The 20410-nt window shown below is 39.1% G+C and overlaps 1 protein-coding gene across 1 annotated transcript in view; it reads right to left on the bottom strand.

The window, feature by feature from the left end:
• plxna2 (plexin A2) overlaps nucleotides 1-20410 on the bottom strand; it is a 182525-nt gene that overhangs the window by 17571 nt on the left and 144544 nt on the right. Inside the window, exons 18-26 of the mRNA XM_057363340.1 lie at nucleotides 18073-18312; nucleotides 17834-17974; nucleotides 17277-17511; nucleotides 15861-16003; nucleotides 15279-15547; nucleotides 7010-7076; nucleotides 6479-6625; nucleotides 6001-6160; nucleotides 2244-2347 (exon numbers count right to left, since the gene is read on the bottom strand). Of these exons, the coding sequence (XP_057219323.1) occupies nucleotides 2244-2347; nucleotides 6001-6160; nucleotides 6479-6625; nucleotides 7010-7076; nucleotides 15279-15547; nucleotides 15861-16003; nucleotides 17277-17511; nucleotides 17834-17974; nucleotides 18073-18312 (1506 nt within the window). The remainder of the gene's footprint in view (nucleotides 1-2243; nucleotides 2348-6000; nucleotides 6161-6478; nucleotides 6626-7009; nucleotides 7077-15278; nucleotides 15548-15860; nucleotides 16004-17276; nucleotides 17512-17833; nucleotides 17975-18072; nucleotides 18313-20410) is intronic.

The raw sequence follows: 20410 nt of genomic DNA, 5'->3' as shown, positions 1-20410 counted from the left end.
TTGAAAGAACGTAGGACTTTAGACCTCAGAATCACCTCAGACATGTCACCGGGTTCATCACACCCCCAAACGTCTTTTTTCCTCCATCTACTACCCACGGCTCACAGTCTCCCTCCTGAGTTCCTGTGTTTTTTCCAGTTGCACCTGTGACAGGTGCATGACACCAGGAAGGGTCTTATTACGCTCGCTCTCTCTCTCTCTCTCTCTCTCTCTCTCTCTCTCTCTCTCTCACTCACTCGCTCGTGCTTTCTTTGATAACCAGGGTTGTGCAACATTCAGTATTTTGTGGCTTTCTATCGCATCTTTTTCACCCTTTCTTTTTCTCTCACAGCAGTGATGGTGGTCGTATGAAGCCTGAATGATGGAGGGCAGATGGATTCGCCCTTGAGACATAATCTCCAGCCAGCCAGCCAGGCAGGCATGCAGGCAGTCGGGTGGGCCATGCCGCTGGGTGTGAGAGTGATAAGAGCTGAGCTTTCTTCATGATAACGTCTGCACCAAACAGACAGCTGACCCCTTTTCCAAATGTATCTCTGAATCCTCTGCCTGGGCTCTATCTGATGGCGAACGGTAAGCTAAACGCCTCTGATTCAGACGCCGCATCTTGACGGAGGGAAAGGAGGCAGTTACGTGTTTCCTATTGTGTCAAGTCAGTCATGCTAGTATGATGAGCGTGACCATACAAGAGCTTTTGCCACATGACAGATGCTGGAGCGGGTTGGATGTTTCATAGCTGACATACAGTATGCATCACAATGACGACTGTGAGCTTGCCAAAACATAAATAAATGAGAATCTTGGTGTCCTGTATGAGTACCATGTACGAGTACTATCGAAAGTGGAAATTTAAGAAGTATGGGGGCCCACGAGGGACACGCCGCCACTCCACCGTTCCACCATTCACACTGTGCAAGGTCAAGTGCTGCTGTGATTTCAAGTAAAAGAGAACAAGAACAAAAAAGAAAAGTAAGCTATACGACATCTTTAACGTCCTGACTGATGAGAACTTCTCGATGCTTTAATCAGCCCCGCACAATCAAAATCAGCAATCAGTGAAGAACATGCTGACCACAGGTTTACCGAGCGTCACAAGGACAAAGCCGCTGATTATACTGTCTGTTCTTTTTACTCCATCGAGGAACCGACTGGGATTAGAATATCTATGGTAGTTCAGGAAAGAGGTGAGGGTGCTTGTGTGAGGACTCAGAAGTGATGGATTTTAATGCGGTGTTGTCTAGGAACCCCCTAGGATATTTGTGGAACACAAATATCAAAGATGATATTTTGAGAAATGTCTCAGTGGTTTTGTGTCCAACAATGGAAGTCAATGGACGCCGAAGTTGTTTAGTTACAGACGTTCTTCATAATATTTCTTTTAAGGTGAAAGAAAGTCATACAGGTTTGGAATGACATGAGTGAGTAAATGATGACAGAACTTTAATTTTGGGTTGAACTGTCCCTTTAAGTCTGATCTTTGCAATTTAGCCAAAATATGTGTTACAAGAAACTATAGCTATTGTAACTCCTGTACAATCATAATATCTGTATGTAGAGTTAAAAATGAGATGCTCTTTCTTTGTTCTCTGTCTGATCTTCTCTCTCTCTTTTCATAACTGCTCTTATCTGAGATCTGCTTCTGACGTGTGCCTGTGTTTGAAGTACAGACAAGGTAAAGTCTGTAATTAATCCACTGAGGTAAAGATCAATCTCTCTCTCACATGCACATACAGTAAGCACACACAACCCTTTTTCCAGCTACACACTTAAAAATTTCAACCGCTGAGCTCAATAATTGTCCTCTGTTATATCGCTATATATAGTATAGTCAGTATATAGTCAGACAGAACTGCGGGAGAGAAAGAGCTGTCGCCCATCCCCGAGCGGAAGCTCACAGCGAGACATTTCTGAGCACTTTGAGATAAAGGGCGTGTTGTTTTTTTGTTTAACGTAATTTTTGCTTCAAGTCTGGAGGGCTGAATGTACTGTAGATCGTTTTCTTGTGTGGTTATGACACAAAAATCAAACATGCAGTTTCTGCTTCTGTCTCTTTAAGAAACAGCGTAAATATGTCACTAACAATAATGTTGGCCTTAGCAAATGTCTCCATCGAGCTTTATGTCACGAGTACAGTATGTCTTTATACTACATCGAAAAAGAAAAAAATCCATAATACGTCTCTTTTAATGTCAACCATCTGAGAAAGAAGAGGGCACCATGGGATAATGTATGTGTCTCTTTCATACCTGATAATGCATGAGAGTGTTCAGTCTCTTCCAGTCATTTTCAATCTTAGTGGTGATGTCTTCATCCTGCAGGACCACCCGGGCCATTCGTCCCTGTCGCCACTCTGATCAAAACAAATCAAACATCTGCCATTAAGACACATAGAGATCTCCCCAAGCTCAAACCAGATTGATCCGATCCAGTACTGTGAATATGTATTTTCAAATGGGTTCAAAATGTGTGCGCGTGTACGGTAGGGTATAATTAAATGCTAAAGAGAGAGCTGATAGGATATAGACAAGCTCAGAGTGAGAGTCATCATTGATTTTGTCCTCTGTTGAATGGGGATTATTAGTTTGTGTGATTGCCAAATGCACAGATGACACCTGCGGAAACCAACCCGACACACATCTACACATACATTATTTCCTTAGAGATAGCTATTAGTTTTATATACAACTTTAATATGAACATATCAGATTTATTTATTCATTTTATATACTGCTTAATTGCAATCTCTATTGCAAAATTACCTATTTGTGCACTTTTAGCTTTCACAAACATTAGCTACCTCTTTTAAATGCCATTTTTACAAACATCCCAAATGAACCTAAACTTAAATCTTTCACACAGAACACACTTCTAGGGATGAAACAGCACAGACTGTTTCAAAGCAACAACATTAATAAACGTTACTGCGCATGCGCATTTGGCCCGAACTTAACTTCCCGTACACATCCGCAAAAAATCGAGTCTCTATAGATTATTTCTGATAACAAGCAAAAGAAATAACACGTAAATTACATTAGCTAGCATGTTAAAAGTATGTCTAGCAAGTATTAACCAGAAGAAGAATGTTTTATTTAAGGGTTATTTAATCAAATTAATATACAATAAAATTCAACAATAATATATGATAATATTAATATAAATTAAATTAAATATAAATAGTTATATTATTAGCCACTAGCCAGACCGATAAACAAACACAGACCAGAAGTTAACTTTGGGCCAGGCGTGTGTCCGATGAAACCGTCTATAGATAAGGATGTACACACACACACGCACAGACAAATCCTAAGCAAAGGCCGTTCCAAAGCTACTTAGATACTGTAGAACATCATCATGGAGGAGATTGCTCTGGTCAAGGTGCTGGAGGGCTGATTTGCACGGCTGATGGGGGGCCTTTGTGCAGCAACGGGTCTGTGTGTATGTGTGTGTGCGTGTGTGTGTGTGTGCGTGTGTGTGTGAGTGTGTGTGTGAGAGAGAGATAGACGATTGTGTGGCAGAAAAGAAATGCGGAGTCCGTCTGTCTGTGCCGGCTGTCAACCTTTACTTCACACACATAGGCTACACACCTGCTTGCACATAATCAAGCAGAGTTCAATTTTTTGTATTACAGTTTTTCTCAGTCGCTTTGGCGCATTTCTCAGATCAGAAATGAAATTCTCAAAACTAGTTATTCAACCTTCACATCATCTTGTCACTTGTGCACATCAGAAAAGTAGTTTCTTATTATTTTGAACAAGTTGCAATTGCTTTAGTACATTCATGCAATTGATTATGTACAATTGTCTGTTGTTTCCTACATTATCAGTTGCTATTGTCATGTTGCTCAAAATGTATCATATAGTTCTCTGTGCAGTTGTCTTACCCCTCTAAACATCTAGTCATTTGTTCATCGTCTTAGTCATTCAATGCAAAATGGTCAGACCAGTTGTCATAATCTGTCAGGCATATTCAGTTTTCTTACACTTATGGGTTATTGATCCAAACTGTGACTAGATTTACTTTGCTCACAGGTTGCTTTCACTGTTAGAAACTCAGATCCTTCCTTCATACAACACACACACAGAGACACACACACTGTACAGAGATTTTCCACGAGGATCTCATCTCTGATGAGGAGAGGGCTCTGTTTCAAGATGATTTACAAAAGCATGAGGTCATTTCGGATATCGTTGCATTTTACTGCTGCGTTGCAGGAGTAAGACATCCCAAAGCCAAAGGGGGGGTAGACAATATGTAGTTTGATTCCTCATACAGCACTGTAGCAATTTTTCCCATTGTGCTGTAAAACAATGTTGCATTTTCTTCATCACAGTTACTTTTTTCAAGCTTGCTGTGTAATTTGTTGACAGACCAACAGAACAAGTGTAAGTGAATCCTGTTCAATCTTTAGCTATCAGTGTCGCACATACAGTTACGTATAACTTTGTACTATTGAAAGTGAACTTTTTTTTTTCAATCGCTTTGGCTCATTTCTCTAAACTGTAAGTTCAACTGTCACAACTGTTTGCTGGAACATCAAATCTCTATTGCATGTCTGCAAAACGTAGTAAGTGATTCAAAACATTTAGTTCTTGCTTCAAAAGTTAGCTGCTTTGTCAGACAATTGGCCAGTCCCACCAAAATAGAAAGTGTTTTTATTATCGTGTGAGCCGTACTAATCAAAATGTTTAGATTCTTTTTCACAATGGCAACATGGGAAAATTATTGTTATATACAAATTTCATTTATAGTCTACTTTATGACACTGACTTTTTACTGTAATCCACAAAAATGTTATAAAGCTTACAGTAGGTAAAGATTTACAGATAATAATAATGTACTGTAGTACCCAGAAAAAGATTTATAACATTCATTTGTGTGTGTAAATGTGTTTTCTTCATCACAGAAATGATTGTATTTAGTGTTTCACAGCAATTGGCAGACAATTTGACAATTTAGCGGACATTATAAACTTGCCATGTCAGAATATACATGCATGCCTTATAGATTTTGATAACTGAATGGATCATTTTGCACGTGATGGTTCACACGATGAAAAAATGTTCCGAGGTTTTGAAGAGATTGACAGTTTCACTGAGAATCAGCTAATCCGTTTTGATCAACAAGCTATATGCATTTGTTATTGTGCATATTGTTGAGAATTGTACCTAACCTTTTGCACACACGTGCCAAAACACATGCAATTTGCCTAAATCAATAAGAAACTCAAGTCTGATGTGAACAAGAACCTAACTGTTCAGAGACCCAAACTTATTGTTTTGAGAAAAAAAAGCCTCATTCGAGAAATGAGCCAAAGCGATTGAGAAAAACTGTAAGTCAGTCTTGTGCATTATCAATGAGTGTCATTACAAACTGAAGCCATAGTTTACATCCGAAAATACTCAAAAAAAGAACAAATAAAGCACCCGTTATATTGACAACATGGCTAAACATTTTGACTGTCTTGTTCACGAACAATGACACAAGGTCTTGCCATTTTCATGGGACTGACATGTTCATTGATGTAAAAATGTAAAGGATTTTGAACAAGTTACACGCTTTTGCAGGAAATCCATGATGTTGTGCAGTTTGTACAAATTGTTCTGAGAAATGCACAATATTTAGCTAATTTTAAGAATGATTCGAGAAATGCTCCAAAGCGACTGAGAAAAACTGTAAAAACACATCAAATCAAAACATTTTTTTAATTAAATAAGGAGTGGTGCTGTAAGTGGTTGCTAAGGTGTTGCTATGCGGTTGCAAAGGTGTTCTGTGCGCAGTTAATATATGGCTATAGCCCAAGTCAAAACTCCACATCTCCAAAATTCTAGATATGGCTTGTGACCCTTGTTAAATGTAAGACTAAACTTTCATCGTCTTTTTATCACTTTCCAAGCAACCTTGGAACCTTGAAAACGAATAGCACATCTCTCCTCAACACACCGCATGATTTGAGGTATCATTCATGACCATAGCACATATAGTGTTTCTGAATGTATGACTCACCCAAGTCCATGTCCACAGCTTTGGGTCTCTGTGAGTATGGCATGTTCTTATACACAGCGTCCAGGATTTTCTCTTTGACTTGTGTGATGGTGTCACAGTTCAGAACCTTGACTGGGATTTCTGGGCTGTTCTCATTCTCCGGGTTGACGCAGTTTAAGATCTGCAGTAGAGAGCAAGAGAACAGGTGAGGAGGATGAGGACGGTGAAGCCCTCAGAGACGTTCGGCTGTTGTTGGTAAGCCCTAGGTGGGGAGCAGGACTCTGGAAAAGGCCATTTCCTGGCTTGAGAAATCTAATTTCACACCCTCTACGGGACCCCAATCTCAGCCTTAGCGGGGTATTAGACTCTAATGAACACCAGCCAGACTGTCTGGTTTCAAACACACACACATACTGTACACACCCTGATGCAATAATACCAGCAGTAGTAATGAGATACTACATTTATTAGCAAGATCATAAGAGAGTGTAATGCTGACCAGCGTCTTGTAGTCGATCTGTTGTCGGATGAGTTTGTCTTCGCTGAGGGAGTATCGGGCCTCTCCTGTGATGGCGTCTATTGGGCCTTTTTCCATCTGTTGTTTTATAGCACAATACAGCATGAAGAGAGGCTCACCAGCACACTCCTGAAGAGAGCGAGAGAGCAGGGTCGGTCAAGAAAATCTTGTCGATCAAACTTTTTTCAATTATGGTTCGGGGGAAAACTGCAGAAGTTGTTTAAACATGGTAAACATCATGTTATGTAGTTTCATTACAAAAGGTAAAATGTAAAAATATGAAATAAAAACAAACCACGTTGCTGCATTTAAATCTGTCGACAGATTTTGAAACTGCCATAAGGGGGCGCTAATACTCCCATTTATTGACCACACAATGACAAATTCAAATATTATCATACAGTATTAATCACGCTGATCAAAATATCAGCGTAATGTGGACAAAATAAGTAGTAGCACATTTACAATATCCTAAATAGACAAAAGTGATATTTAAAGGAAAAGTTAAATTACCTTTAGGAACCTATGAAGCAGGAAAGCAAACCAGTTGGTGAGCATCTTCTCAGCTACAGACTCTGTCCTAAAAATACACAAGTCACACATGTCCTTCTGTTAGGAGGTGAAATAATAACAATGACCTCAAGGTGGCATAGCAGGTGAAGATCTGAGCTGTTAACCAGAAGACCTATATTGAACACTTGAACAAAAACTGTGTCCTAAATGACTTCATTATGTTTGGAGCAAAATTACATATTTAGATTACTGGTGTTAATGAGTACAATGTGTAATTTGGAGGATCTATTGACAGAAATGCAATATAATATACATAACTATATCTTCAGAAGTGTATAAAGACTTTACATAATGAAGCGTTATGTTTTTATTACCGCAGAATGAGCTATTTCTATCTACATACACCACGGGTCCCCTTGCATGGAATTTGCCATGTTGTTTCTACTGTAGCCCTAAACAGACAAAAAACTGCTCCACAGAGCGAGAAAGTAAATACATTATCTCCTTCGGCAAAGAAGCGAAAATGTGACATCTTAGTTCTGTGTCAGCAGCCGTAGTGCTTCAAAAGAGAGCCGTTGGTTGCAATTCGCAACCTCACCACCAGATGCCGCTAAATTTCATACACTGGACATTTAATGTAATACATAACAAAAAACATGCTATTTTAAAAAATAAACTTCCCCACACTGTTTTAAACTTTTTATGTGGGATATCCTACTTTTTCAAAAAGAGAAAGAAATAGAGAGAGAGAGACAGCAAGAGAGAAAGTGAGACATGTCACTAGCAGACGGAGAGCGTCTTTGTTTCCTTTCCTGTCATTCATTCATTCTTCAGCCTTATTGTCCATTTATAATTTCTTTGTTGTGACCACCCCGTCTCATTCCTTAATATCTTTGCTTTGAGGTGTATGTGAGACAGATACAGACATAGCGCCTCAGTGACAAACAGACACAGCACTCAGACAGTGCTCTCTGGGGTTGTGGGCAATAACTTGGGGAGAGAGAAAGGATAAAGGATGAGCCGAGGGTTTGTTGAAGAAAGAGCAGGTGGAAAACTCGAGAGAGAGAGAGAGAGAGAGAGCGAGAGAGAGAGAGAGAGAGAGATAAGGAAGGCAAAGGAAGAGAGAAGGAGAGAACAAACAGCACCCTAACGGGAGCAGTTAACAAGCATGAAAAATACATGAAAGGGTTATTCCCTGTTCTGACGGCTAAGTGTGTCAGTAGAATACCAATACTTCTCTTCCCCGTCTGGATCATTCTATTAATCGCTGTCTTTTCAGTTTGATAATGTGATTTTGAAACAAATAATGCGTTTTAAGTGTCCTTGATGTGTTTACATCCTAAAAAGATACGTTTTTTTAAGAAAGGGGAAATATAAAGGTGAAACACATGGGTAAAGTAAAAGACAAAATAAATCAGGAAAAAGGAGAAAAACATAGGATAACACTTATGTATATGACCTCTCATGCTTAAACGCAAAACATTTGTCCATCAATCCTAAAAAATGCCCTTTCTCTCCCTGTCTCTCTTTTAGCATGAAAATCACTCACAACACACAATATCAGCATTTGTTGCCTAGTCTGACAAACATCATCCGCAACGTCCACACATCTATACGCGCACACACTTTCACACACTCCACTTGGCCACTATGGGGCCAGCGAGGTAGCACACCAGCAATTTACTCAACAGCAGAGAGAGAAAATGACTCTTTTAATGCATGTGGAAATAACTATGATTACACCGCTGAGACAGCCCGCAAACACTAAGTGTGGGAGAGCGTGTGTGTATAAGTGTGTATCTCTGCGTGTGTGTGTGTGTGAGTTTGGGTGGCACGTAACAATGACGGCGGATCGGCCAGACAAGATTAGCTCTGTCCACAGAGGTCAGGTTTGGATGATGATAAACTGTCATCCCGGCATATCCACGTGACAGAGTGACTAGCACTAGACAGCTGTACTCTAATGCTCTTTAGACAACATTCTCAAAGATAGAAAACTTCAGAAGTACTTCAGATTGAATGTGGTTTCTGGCCGGTTCACACAAGGTTGGGTTTTTATGAGCTTGACTACCCATTGACAAATACATACAGGGGTGAATGGGGCGTCGACAGCTGCAAAAAATATAATTCAGAGACCAAGTTTTATGTGTTTAAGTAAAATGATAATTTTTGTTTAAATCTGTGAAGTACTAACAATATTTCTCCCAAATTTCAAATTAAAATATCATTTCGATTTGCATCTATTTGCAGAAAATGAAGTACTGAAGTAACATGTCAAAATAACAGAAAAGAGCCTCTGTATTTTTTTCAGTTTCATTCAAGTTTTTTTCAAGTTCATATTCACTTTTAAGCAATACAACAGTAATATTTGTACATGTGTTTTGGCAAAGTTCAAACATTATTTTTTATGTGATAACCTGGATCTTTATCACAGTTTTCATGTCTTGTCAAGCTGTCAGACTTTCTCATTGCTGTTCACTCCTGAGGTTTGATTTTGTTGAAATTCAAAAGACTGGACTGAAATGTCCACAATACATAAATGAAAATGTGGAATTTTCTCCACGGCTGTATACGTATATGTCTATGGGACTACCAACTCTTGCTGACTAGCCATCTAGTTAAAATAAAAAAGATCTAATTTTGGTCAGATTTTAATGACAATTTAACACTTTAAGAAAGAAAAATTGATGTCTTATGCTGCTATAGCCGTTTTCAATCTTTTACCATTGAAATAAACAGAAGCTGTACTTGCACGACTACTAAACAGGCATCAAAACGGCAGAAAAATAGAACGACTTGCATTAAAAATGAGTTATTAGCGCTCTTAGGGGTTCGGAGTTTGTATATTCAGGAGCTAAAAAGACCATTAACATAAAGACGATGTTATTTGCATTACGTCGCATTTGTTGCTTTGTGTCTGAGGTATTCACTCGGCCGGGTTAATGCATTAGCAGATTGTAAATGCTAATTTTATTGAAAGAATAAACATGCCTCTCAAATAACGAGTCCGCCAAATTATGCCCATTTAATGATGCCGCATTTCAGTGAATAAATCAGTCCGGCTCTCACATGGAGATAAAGAGACAGATGAAATGAGAGAAATGTTATCGTCTAATATAAGAAATGATGCAAGAAGACGGAGTGAAATGAGGGAAAGTCTCATCTTCATGGTAAGTGTGTCAGTTTGTGTGATTGTTCTGAAGGACAGTGTGTGTATGAAAGAATGTGTTTTATTCAGAAGCAAGCGTGTCTGTCTGTACAAAACAGCTTAATGTTTATATATTCTCTTTTAAGCCTGTCATCTTTCCTCTGTTTTCTTTTGGGTCTACGAGCTGTGGGACCTTAGCAGTGAGATGAACGTGTGTTATAGTCTCTCTCTCTCTCTCTCACACACACACACACACACGCACACGCACACACACACACACGCACGCACGCACGCACGCACGCACGCACACACACACACACACACACACGCACACACACGCACACACACACACACACGTCTGGTTTACTATCTCCGTGGGGACAGTCCATAGGCGTAATGTTTTTTATACTGTACAAACTGTATATTTTATCCCCTAACCCTACCCCTAAACCTAAAGATTATACTTTTCTTTTGCAATTTTTTAAAAATATTTTTTATTAGCTTTTTTGCACATGGGGACCTCAATTTTGGTCCCCACAGTGACACGAGTCCCCATGTGTTGGTGTGCATTCAGGTTTAGGTCCCCACCGGGATATAAAAACATGTCCACACACACACCACATGTGAGTGACAGTGTGTTTGATGTTAGTTGCATCAGGCGTTGGAGGAGTGTTTCCTGTCTGTATCCTTTAGCACTTAATCAAAGATCAATCATGAACACAATCATGACAGATTCATAGAACCTCAACTCACACACTAAACTATCACATACTGCTATACTTACGGAATATACGGGAGAGTGAGAAAAGCCATTTTTACTTAAGATATCCTTTAAGCAAGGGGAAATGAGATTAAAGTAAAACTAATAAACTGGGAGAACTTGAACCACCGGAGGAATATGTGAGCAAAGTGCATTTAAATTATAAAACGAAAATGATAAAAACATAATGCATAAAAAATACTTTGCAGTTTCATCATGTGCATTTGTCAATCACAGGCAAGTGTACATTTAATGGACCCATCCACGTCTTACCCGCTAACACATCACCCACGGTTCCTCAACCTAGCTCAGCGTGTCTTTAAACTAGGTCTAACTGGTGGAAATTGAGTTCTAACAAAGAAAATGAAAGGAAATTGGATAGGCATTTTCAAATGCACATGAGAATTGATAAGCATGCTCTTGGTGTACCAGCAAATTCGATATTTCAGGGGACCACCGAGTCAATACCAGGCTTGGAAATGTATTTCAAACCCACAGAAGTCAATCTCCAAAATCACTTCATTGAAGATTTGATGCTTTAAAGACCTTACTGAATCACTATTTTCTTTTACCGGGAAGGACACACACACACACACACACTCACACACACACACACACACACACGCACACACACGCACACACACACACACACACACTCACACACACACACACACACACAAAGACGCCGTCTGTTCATCTCCCAGCGAGAGAATGCATGAATAAGAATTTAATAGTAGCTATTTAAGCATCTAAATGAGGTTTTTCAAACTCTACAACTTCATCACATGCAAAGGCTTTTGTGTAACGCTGCTTCAGTCATCTCAGAAAAACTTTCCTCTATTCTTCAACCATGTTTGATTTCTTTTCTCCTTTAATTGAGTTTCATTAATGAACATGAAGGTTTTATTAGCGTGTTTATGAGCTGTGCGTGTGCGCTCTTGTGTCTTGGGGGGGTAAAGGAATGCTTCATTGAAGGGGAGACACGCAACACAACGTCCCACTAATAGTCCATTCCAAGCGACTCTGGGCGCCTGCAAATCTCATTAAGGGAAAACATGTACACACACTCGCCGACACGCAAACAGAAGCCTGAGAGAGCCCAGGGCGATGGAGCCGTTCCATTTATAGCCACCATTCTCTACAGAGATAAAAAAAGAGTGAGACACAAAAGGTAAAGAGAGAGAACCTCAACATGAAGGCTGTAGTGAAAACTGTAACGAAATGAAAATAGAGGTGTGAGATATGGAATGAGATTGGTTTCAGGTAATAGAAACAACACCATCCATAATTTAAGTTTATCCTCAAAACCTCTTTCAAAAATGGGAAAAACACACAATGACTTTCATGCACTGTACAACAGTTTTCATTCATTGTGGCTTTCCACTGTGATGAATCAGTCTGCTGAAAACATTCAGATTCCCTGCTGATTCAAAGAGAGACGAAGGCCCAAAACAAGCCCGCGTCTTGCAAGATTCTCCATCACCTCCGTAATCAAATAAAGATAAAATAGACAAGCAAAAAATTTACGCCAATTACGCTTTAGGCTATTTGAAATGAAAAGAAGAGCCAGTCTGATGACCACAGAGACCAGACAGACCCTTGTTATTTTTCACAGTCGGTTATCATTAAATGCAAGTGGGTCACTTTATGAAAATAAATTAGTCTCGCTGTTGATATTGTCTGATTCCTAAAGATGTCTCATTTGCAAGCGACTGCCCTACAGGCGTCTTTGACATTCATTATTTTCCTCAACACACATCAATGTTCTTTGTCCTCACGTCAAGAAAATGCAGAAGGACCATCAAAGTAGCTCAACTTGCTTGTGATATTATCAGCTCCAACTCCAACTGTTTTTGGATTTCAACGCTTTTGTTTTTCTGCCACATAAAATAGCTTGAAGGTTTTTGGTTTCTCTTTTATATTTTTCAGTGAAACTGGGATTCTATTAAACTGCTCACCGTGATGTTTCATTAGCACCTTACAGGAAGTGACATCACATGCTACCCAAGAACCAAAGCTGTTGATAAAGGAACAGCAGGAAAATCACAAGCGGCACAAGTCCTTAATGTATATCAGAGAATCGTTGAGGTCACTAGAAGGGCGTTTTATTTCCACACAAATCAATGGAAAGCAAAATGCTCGAGACGGACAGGAAGAAAACGAGAAAGAGGAAGAATAATGCGTTTGGTTAAAGCAACAGAAAAGCAGAACAGTGAGACGGAGGCCAATCGATGTGGAAGAACGAAGCATTATTTTCTCTGACAACATCGGCAGGAAACTGAGCCGAGACGGAAAGCAGCGGACAGGGAAAGTAAAACAGAGGAAACGGTAAATAAATGAAAGCGAGAAACCGATTCGTAAGACATTTCTAATTCAGTCTTCTCGTTCGCCAGATGCTTTCTAGAAAAGTGAGGACACACTGTGCAAAAAGAAGCACATCGAATCAATAATCTCTAAAATTCCCATATAGACAAAAAAAGGAAAAAGTATCATCTACGACTACATTCCCCGATCCCCACAGCCCCGTTCTGCCAATGCTGGAGGATTAGTGTTTTGTGTTCCTAATGGCAGCAGATAACGAGAGAGACGCGGCATCTGTCGCTTTAAATAACGGCATAATCCACATTTCCCCTGCATCTATTTACTGCGACTATTAATGAGCCGAGTACCATCGCAACTCACTGAAAAGAGAGACGGGGAAACAGCGCTAGTGTTTGTTTAGCACGTCCGCTTTGAATATTCCAAGTGTGATGTACAGCTGATATAATGCAGCGTTCGGCAAGAACACGTCACCTAAAGCTAAAATACAACTCTCAAGAGTTGTAAGTGGCTGTAATGAAAGCAGCCATGGACTAGGATGTATGCTAACCCCCGGGCAACTCTTTGTTTAATCATTATTACACTAAATCTTCTAGTTGACATACTGGTATAGAAAGTCTTTGAAAACCTCAATGAATTTAAAGAGGGGAATAAGAACGAGCGAGAGGGAGAGAGAGAGCGAGAGAAAGAGGGAAGGAAGGAAAACATGTGGATTTGAGCCGCTTGTAAATGTTTTATGAGAAGCCAGCACATCCAGGGCTGGCCTGGGAAGAAAAATCAGCCCTGGCATTTTTAGGCCCGCATGGCATCACCTCCGCCTCATTTTGAGCCAGGAAACACCCTGAGGATGGATCTATAAAGCGTGAATCGATAGTTACAAGACTGTAATCTAAGCTAAGATAACAGAAAATAACACATTTAGCTCAATTAGTTACTTACTTTATCCATATGATATTACAGCCCTCACAGCAAGGATATTAGTATATAACACAAACTATTAATTTTACATTTTCGATAATTGAAGCAAACCATATAATGTGAGTGAAAAACCAAACCAAACAAAAAAAAAAAAAAAAGAACAGTTGTCGGTCAATAATATTCCAATTGAATAAGATATCAATTGTGATATATACATAAACAGTAATAAAAATGGTAGTAACCTTGACTCACAAAGGTTTTCATAAAAAAATGCCAAATGCTCAATCATACACCACCTACGTGCTTGCTATTTGCATATCGCATGGGTTCATATCCCAATAGAAGTCATTATAACCATTATAGTCATTATAATATGAGAACAACTCTTGTCATTTATACAATGTGGATGGCTTACATATGCTGACATTAACATTTATGTTCTGTATATAGACAATTTCATCTGACGCACGAAGTTAACTTCAGGTCTGTGTTTGTTGATCGGTCTGGCTATAGTGGCTAATAATAAAACTACTTATATTTTATTTGATTTATTTTCATATTAATTTGTATTCATATTTTATTATATAATAATTGTATTACATAAACAATTTGTTGAATTTCATTGTTTATACTGTAAATAAAAAAACAATTTGTTGAATGGGTCGTGTAACTTTGTTGCATATAAGTTTAGCCAAGTAACGGTTCATCTACTGGCAACCCAAAACAATACTGGCTAGACATACTTTTAGATTATGTAATTTACTTATTATTTATTTTGCTTGTTTTCAGAAATAATCTGCACAGACTCTTTTCTTTGCGGACATGTACCGGAAGCTATGTTTGGGCCACAGAAGCGTGCATGTGCAATAAAGTTTGTTTATGGTGTTGCTTTGAAACCATCTATATGCATAGACTTATTCTTTGTATAAATTCAATCATATGTGCCAGCCCAACATTTGTCCTTTTTACTGTTACTTCAGTCTACTTCTCTGCTTGGAAAAACTGTGTATTATTAAAAGAAAGTGCTATTGAAATAAATTGAGTTGAAAAAAAATGGAATTCACATCCGTTAGTGTGGAAATTACAGTCAAGTAGAAAAAGAGAGAAACTGAACACTCTCTAACCTTCTGAGCAGTAGTTTGGGATGGTTCTTGCTCTCCAGGTTTTTCTCGATGAGGTCGGACAGCAGATGTTTGAGCACATCCGTTGCATACTCCAGCCGACCCTGTAGAGCCGTCATGATGAGCGACGCCACGTTGCCACGGTCACGCATGGAGAAGGAGCGTTGCATTTCCAACGTTCGGATGAACGTCAACAAAAACACCTTGTTGTTTATCAGCTGGGCAAACACTTTCAGAGCTTTTTCCACACTTAGCTGCCCATTACCAGAGACCTGGAACACAACATATTCACCAACGTTTATCTACAAACCAACTTTGCTGACAAAATACCAAGAAAATACAATACTTCATACATAATTTACACTGTAGGCACACATGCTTGGCAAGTTGTAAATAACACCACGTCTTCACCAACCACAACTACAACTGGACATTTTGTCGATCGTGGGTTTCTATTTTTGTGACATTGTGCCGGGTAGCCTCGCCCACTGCGAAATCTCATTGATCCAACATTGGTGTTGTGTCATGCCTAGTTACGACACAGCGTATTGTTAATAAATTCCATAAAGGCAGATGACAGCCCACCTCCAGTTCTCTGAGCACAGGATGGTCTTCGATCCCGGGGAATAACACTCTCATGGCATACGTGCGGTAATCCAGATATGGGATACCAGCTCGGTCCAGATCACTGGTTAATTCATTAATATCTGTCTGCAGCTCCGCAAAAGCTGGAAATGGAGATGAGAGAGAAATAGTTTAAGATGTTATTATTTCAATACATTGAATCGTTTATATTTCTTTGTCAATATAATAAAAATATCAAAAATATATAATTGGATACATTTTAAGAAACCTTTGAATAATATAAAAATCTATAATAATATTCCTGTCAATGTTTACTGCTATACTGTAAAAACATCAATTCATTACTGTAATATGAAAAAACTGCAACATATTATTTTCATTATTATTATTTTTTTCAACCTATAATTATTTACTGTACTTATTACGGTCGAATTTATGCAGATCAAAAATAATATAATTATATTTATTAGTACAGTAGCGTATTAAATATTTATACAAATGTTACAAATTAATTAAAATTAATAACATTTTATCATGTATACATTCTAATACATAATAAATTCATAAAAAATGAGAATCAACATTAAATAAATTGATTTTGGTATGTGATTAACTGTCATTAAACTAAAATCTTAATGGTACTTGTCTTCATTTTCATAAATTATTTTGAGGTTTACGTGAACGTTTTGTGAGATTTCGAAGTTTTGAGTTTTTTTGTTTCTACAAAAAGGACCTAACACAGGACTGAACATTCAATGCTCTTCTAATCAAGACCTCTGAAGGCTTGACTTTGTCCATTTTCAGGTTTTGATGAAGTTCCTGAAGGCTGACAGAGAGAAAACCAAAATAACATCTTTGCCTCTCTCTATTTATGGCTTTCTCTCTCTTTCACACAAAGACACACACAGCGAGTAAATTGAAGGCTGCTGGAGCACGTGTCCCCTGCCGGTGGAGACTATAGGTGGGATGTCTTTAATTGGGTCCATTCTAACAGAGCCCGCAGCATTGCTCTACCCTGAGGGAGTTATCTCTCTCTCTCTCACCTCACGTTTTCTTCCCTCTACTTTCTATATTCCTTTCTGAAACGCTCTTTTTGTTCATCATCTCTATTGCTGTCCAAAAGCACCCTCTTCTCACATCTTAAACCCCCAGTCTGTCTCAGGTGTTCGTTGAGAGCAGAAATCCACCCCATCTGACAGCGGGAATCTGCCCCTTTAATGCCTCCACATCTTAAACTTCTCACGGCTCTAGTGTCAGTCAACACAAACCTCACCTGCTCAGCCCTGCTAACTATGAATCGCTGCTTTTATCTGCAACGACCTACTCAAACCTTCAGCGACGTCAGAGTGTGATGCATCATCAACGGCTCACAATCTGATCGGTTCAACGTGTCTGTGGTCTGTGTCCATTTCTCACCTTCCTTGCACTCCAGTGCCACCCTTGACTCCAGGTTGTCCATTTGCATCTGCAGTCTCTTAAGCGTTAAGTCGTTCTCTCTAGACTTGCGCTTGTAGGCGATAAGCACGAGGATGACGATGATGAGAAGAAGGCCACCGCCCGCAGCGATGCTGACGATAGCAGGAAGGGTCAGGAGACTGTCGGAGAGAATGTTTACTGAGCCGGGAGACACATGCAGACCTCCAACATGCACCTGAGAAAGCACAAAACATGAACATGAGAATCCAAAAGTGCACATGCAGAGATACAGAGTGCAAAATTGCACCTTACCCACCGAAACAACAATGATACAAACAAAACATATGAAATAAATAAAGTGTTCGGTAAGTTTTGGGGCAGCACTTAACAGTAATTGGTTTGCTGTTCCTCGGGAACATGGAAACAGCAACAACACTGTCTGGCCCGCGTCTCCACCGGCAGTACATTAATAATGAGTAAATAATGAGTGTTTAAAGAGCAAATTCAGCCCTCATGGCAACGCCGCAGGTCTCAAACCTAGCAAACAATGATCTTACCATGATTTTGTATTGGCCGGTGAGATTAGGGGGCTCGCACAACAGTTGAGTCTCAGACACGGTGACAGAACAGGGAGTTTCTCCAATCAGAACGCTGTAATTGAGCTTTACACCAGATGCAGAAGGAACCAGATTTTTACCCTGAAACACACGCAAAGAGTATGCCTATAAACACATGTACATATATCATATTTGATTGGACAGTAACACCAACAGGTCAAGTCTGTTTATGGACGTACCTTTAGAATAATAGGGGACCCTGGTTTTTGTTCCAGAATGCCATTGGTGCTCAGAGGTTCAAAGTAAGGGTTAGGATAGTACAGAAAGTTAGTGTTGTTGTACACCAGAAGGGCCTGGACGTTGTTGAAGATGAAGCCGAACTCGTCCGCGTGCTTCACCGAGTCCAAACCCGGCCTGTATTCGGCATTCAGCGAGGGAGCGAAACAGTTCATGGTAGTCACGTTCAGAACCTTACACACCTGGAAGAGAGAAAGAATGAGAGAGAGAGATGGTATGTGGTTTATTTTCATCAGCGTTTTCCAAAGTAATTGTTATTCATTGTTTTATCTCACTTCAGTTCTTTCCCATTAAGATCCCTTTGATACCATCTGTTTTCAAGTGTGTTTTATTGAGCTGAAAAGACTACAGCTGCATATCGTTTTGTTAGACCAGTAGTTCTCAAACTGGGGGCCGTGGCCCCTGGGGGGGGGCCCCCGAGATGGATCCAGGGGGCCACAGATTTTGTGGCATTTTATGAAATATAGAAATTGATCATAGATTTTATGCAATCAAACATCAGAAAAATAAAACCACCAGACAAAAGAATTGATGTTTCAGCATTGTATAACCGAGTATGTTTTTGTTTAAATAAAAATGTTAAATTTAAGATTATACGTCTTTATTTGGGGGGCCGCAAAGTGATGCACTCTACAAAAAGGGGGCCTTACAACGAAAAAGTTTGAGAACCACTGTGTTAGACAACAACACAGCTAGAGAACAAAGGCCAGAGCGGCTTTAGTGCTCGAAAGTCAGAAGCGAAACTGAGAGAAAACATTAAAAGTATAATTTACACTCTGATCAAATCTCTCTACATCACAGAACAGTGTGAGACTACTTTCTATTTCAAAGGTCTTCTTTAGCAAAAGAAGAAACATCTACTGTTAAAAATGTAGTACATATTTCACCCCACAATCAAAGAATTATGAAATTCGATTATGTTCACAAAAATGTAATAAAATGCAATTTTAAAAAATAAAATAAAATACATTTGTATGCATGTGAGATTCATTTCACAAGACATAAATGTTCTACAATCTTTAAAGACTTAAAATGTGTTGATAAGATACACTGAAACAGGAAGTTACAGTAAAATGTATTGTGTGGCTCCTCCCCCTTTAAAAATAGCCAATAGCATTTAGTTTACATAACAGCTTGGAATTTGATGAGAAGCTGAATGATGCACAAAAAAGTGGAGCACGCAGGTTTATAGATTCTTCAGGCTAACATATTTATACTAAGATAAAAACCATTATAAAAATTTGAATAAAAAAGAATTGTTTTTAAATAGTGGAGTGAATAAAAAAGATGTTTGAGTGCGAGTGCTTACTGGTCATAAAAATATTGTCAACATTTTAATAGTCCTGCATTTGAATATTAGTCATTCACACTATGTAAAATATATTTTCACATTTTAATTCTGATTTTAGAGTAAAATGTGGCCTTTTTACGACTCACCCATGCAGCCAGAAAAGCCACAGCTGCAAGGTGACCAGTCCAAATGAGACAAACTGCATGTATGAACTCCTATACTGTAAAAATATTATCTAATAACACTCTCATTCCTCAAGCACTCAACATCTGTGAGCTGTACCACATAAATATAAGCCGTCACACACGACAAACACTCAGGCATCGAGCCGTTCTCTCCGAGCAGCGGAGAACAACATTGATGCTCCGACAACAAAATTGATTGCTGCGAAACTCTGACTGCGCCGGGAGTTTTTCATCTCATTCCTTACTTCTCCTCGACTCTCAGGAGAGAAACGTAATTAGAGCTAAATATCTTCAAAGCTCGGCAGGACCGGCAAGTGCCACGCCTCCTACTAGCATCCTGCATCCTCGCAGGCCGAGCCGCAATCGATAGTAACTCATTTTGACCACACAAACGTGATTTTGTGAGATTGAGGGTGCATCTCATTCCAGTGCTTTTGGTCTTCATTCCTCTGCTATTCCTCTTGACTCGGCCCTTGAGGAGTGTATAATAAGTGATATTCTTCACAGCCATCCTGAGATTGCATTGGTGTTTTTTCTCAGTGATTAACCGGTATTGGCTTTTTCTGCACTCTGGGTTGGTGTATTCTGAAGGAAATTCATGCAGGTGTACTATGCACTGAATAATATTTTGCTTTAAGATGTATGTTTAAAAAATGGAATTAATAACCTGGTACATTTTTTAAAGAGGTCGTATGACACGTCTAAAATGAATATTATCGATTGTTTAGATGTAATGCAATGTGTTTACACGATTTAAGGTTCAAAAAAGATGTATTTTCCACATACCGTGCATGTTTGTATCTC

Source organism: Triplophysa rosa, linkage group LG21 (genome assembly GCF_024868665.1).
Source record: "Triplophysa rosa linkage group LG21, Trosa_1v2, whole genome shotgun sequence".
Lineage (NCBI taxonomy): Eukaryota > Metazoa > Chordata > Actinopteri > Cypriniformes > Nemacheilidae > Triplophysa > Triplophysa rosa.
Note: the sequence above shows the minus strand (reverse complement) of the source record. Positions and strands in the feature narration are given on the sequence as shown.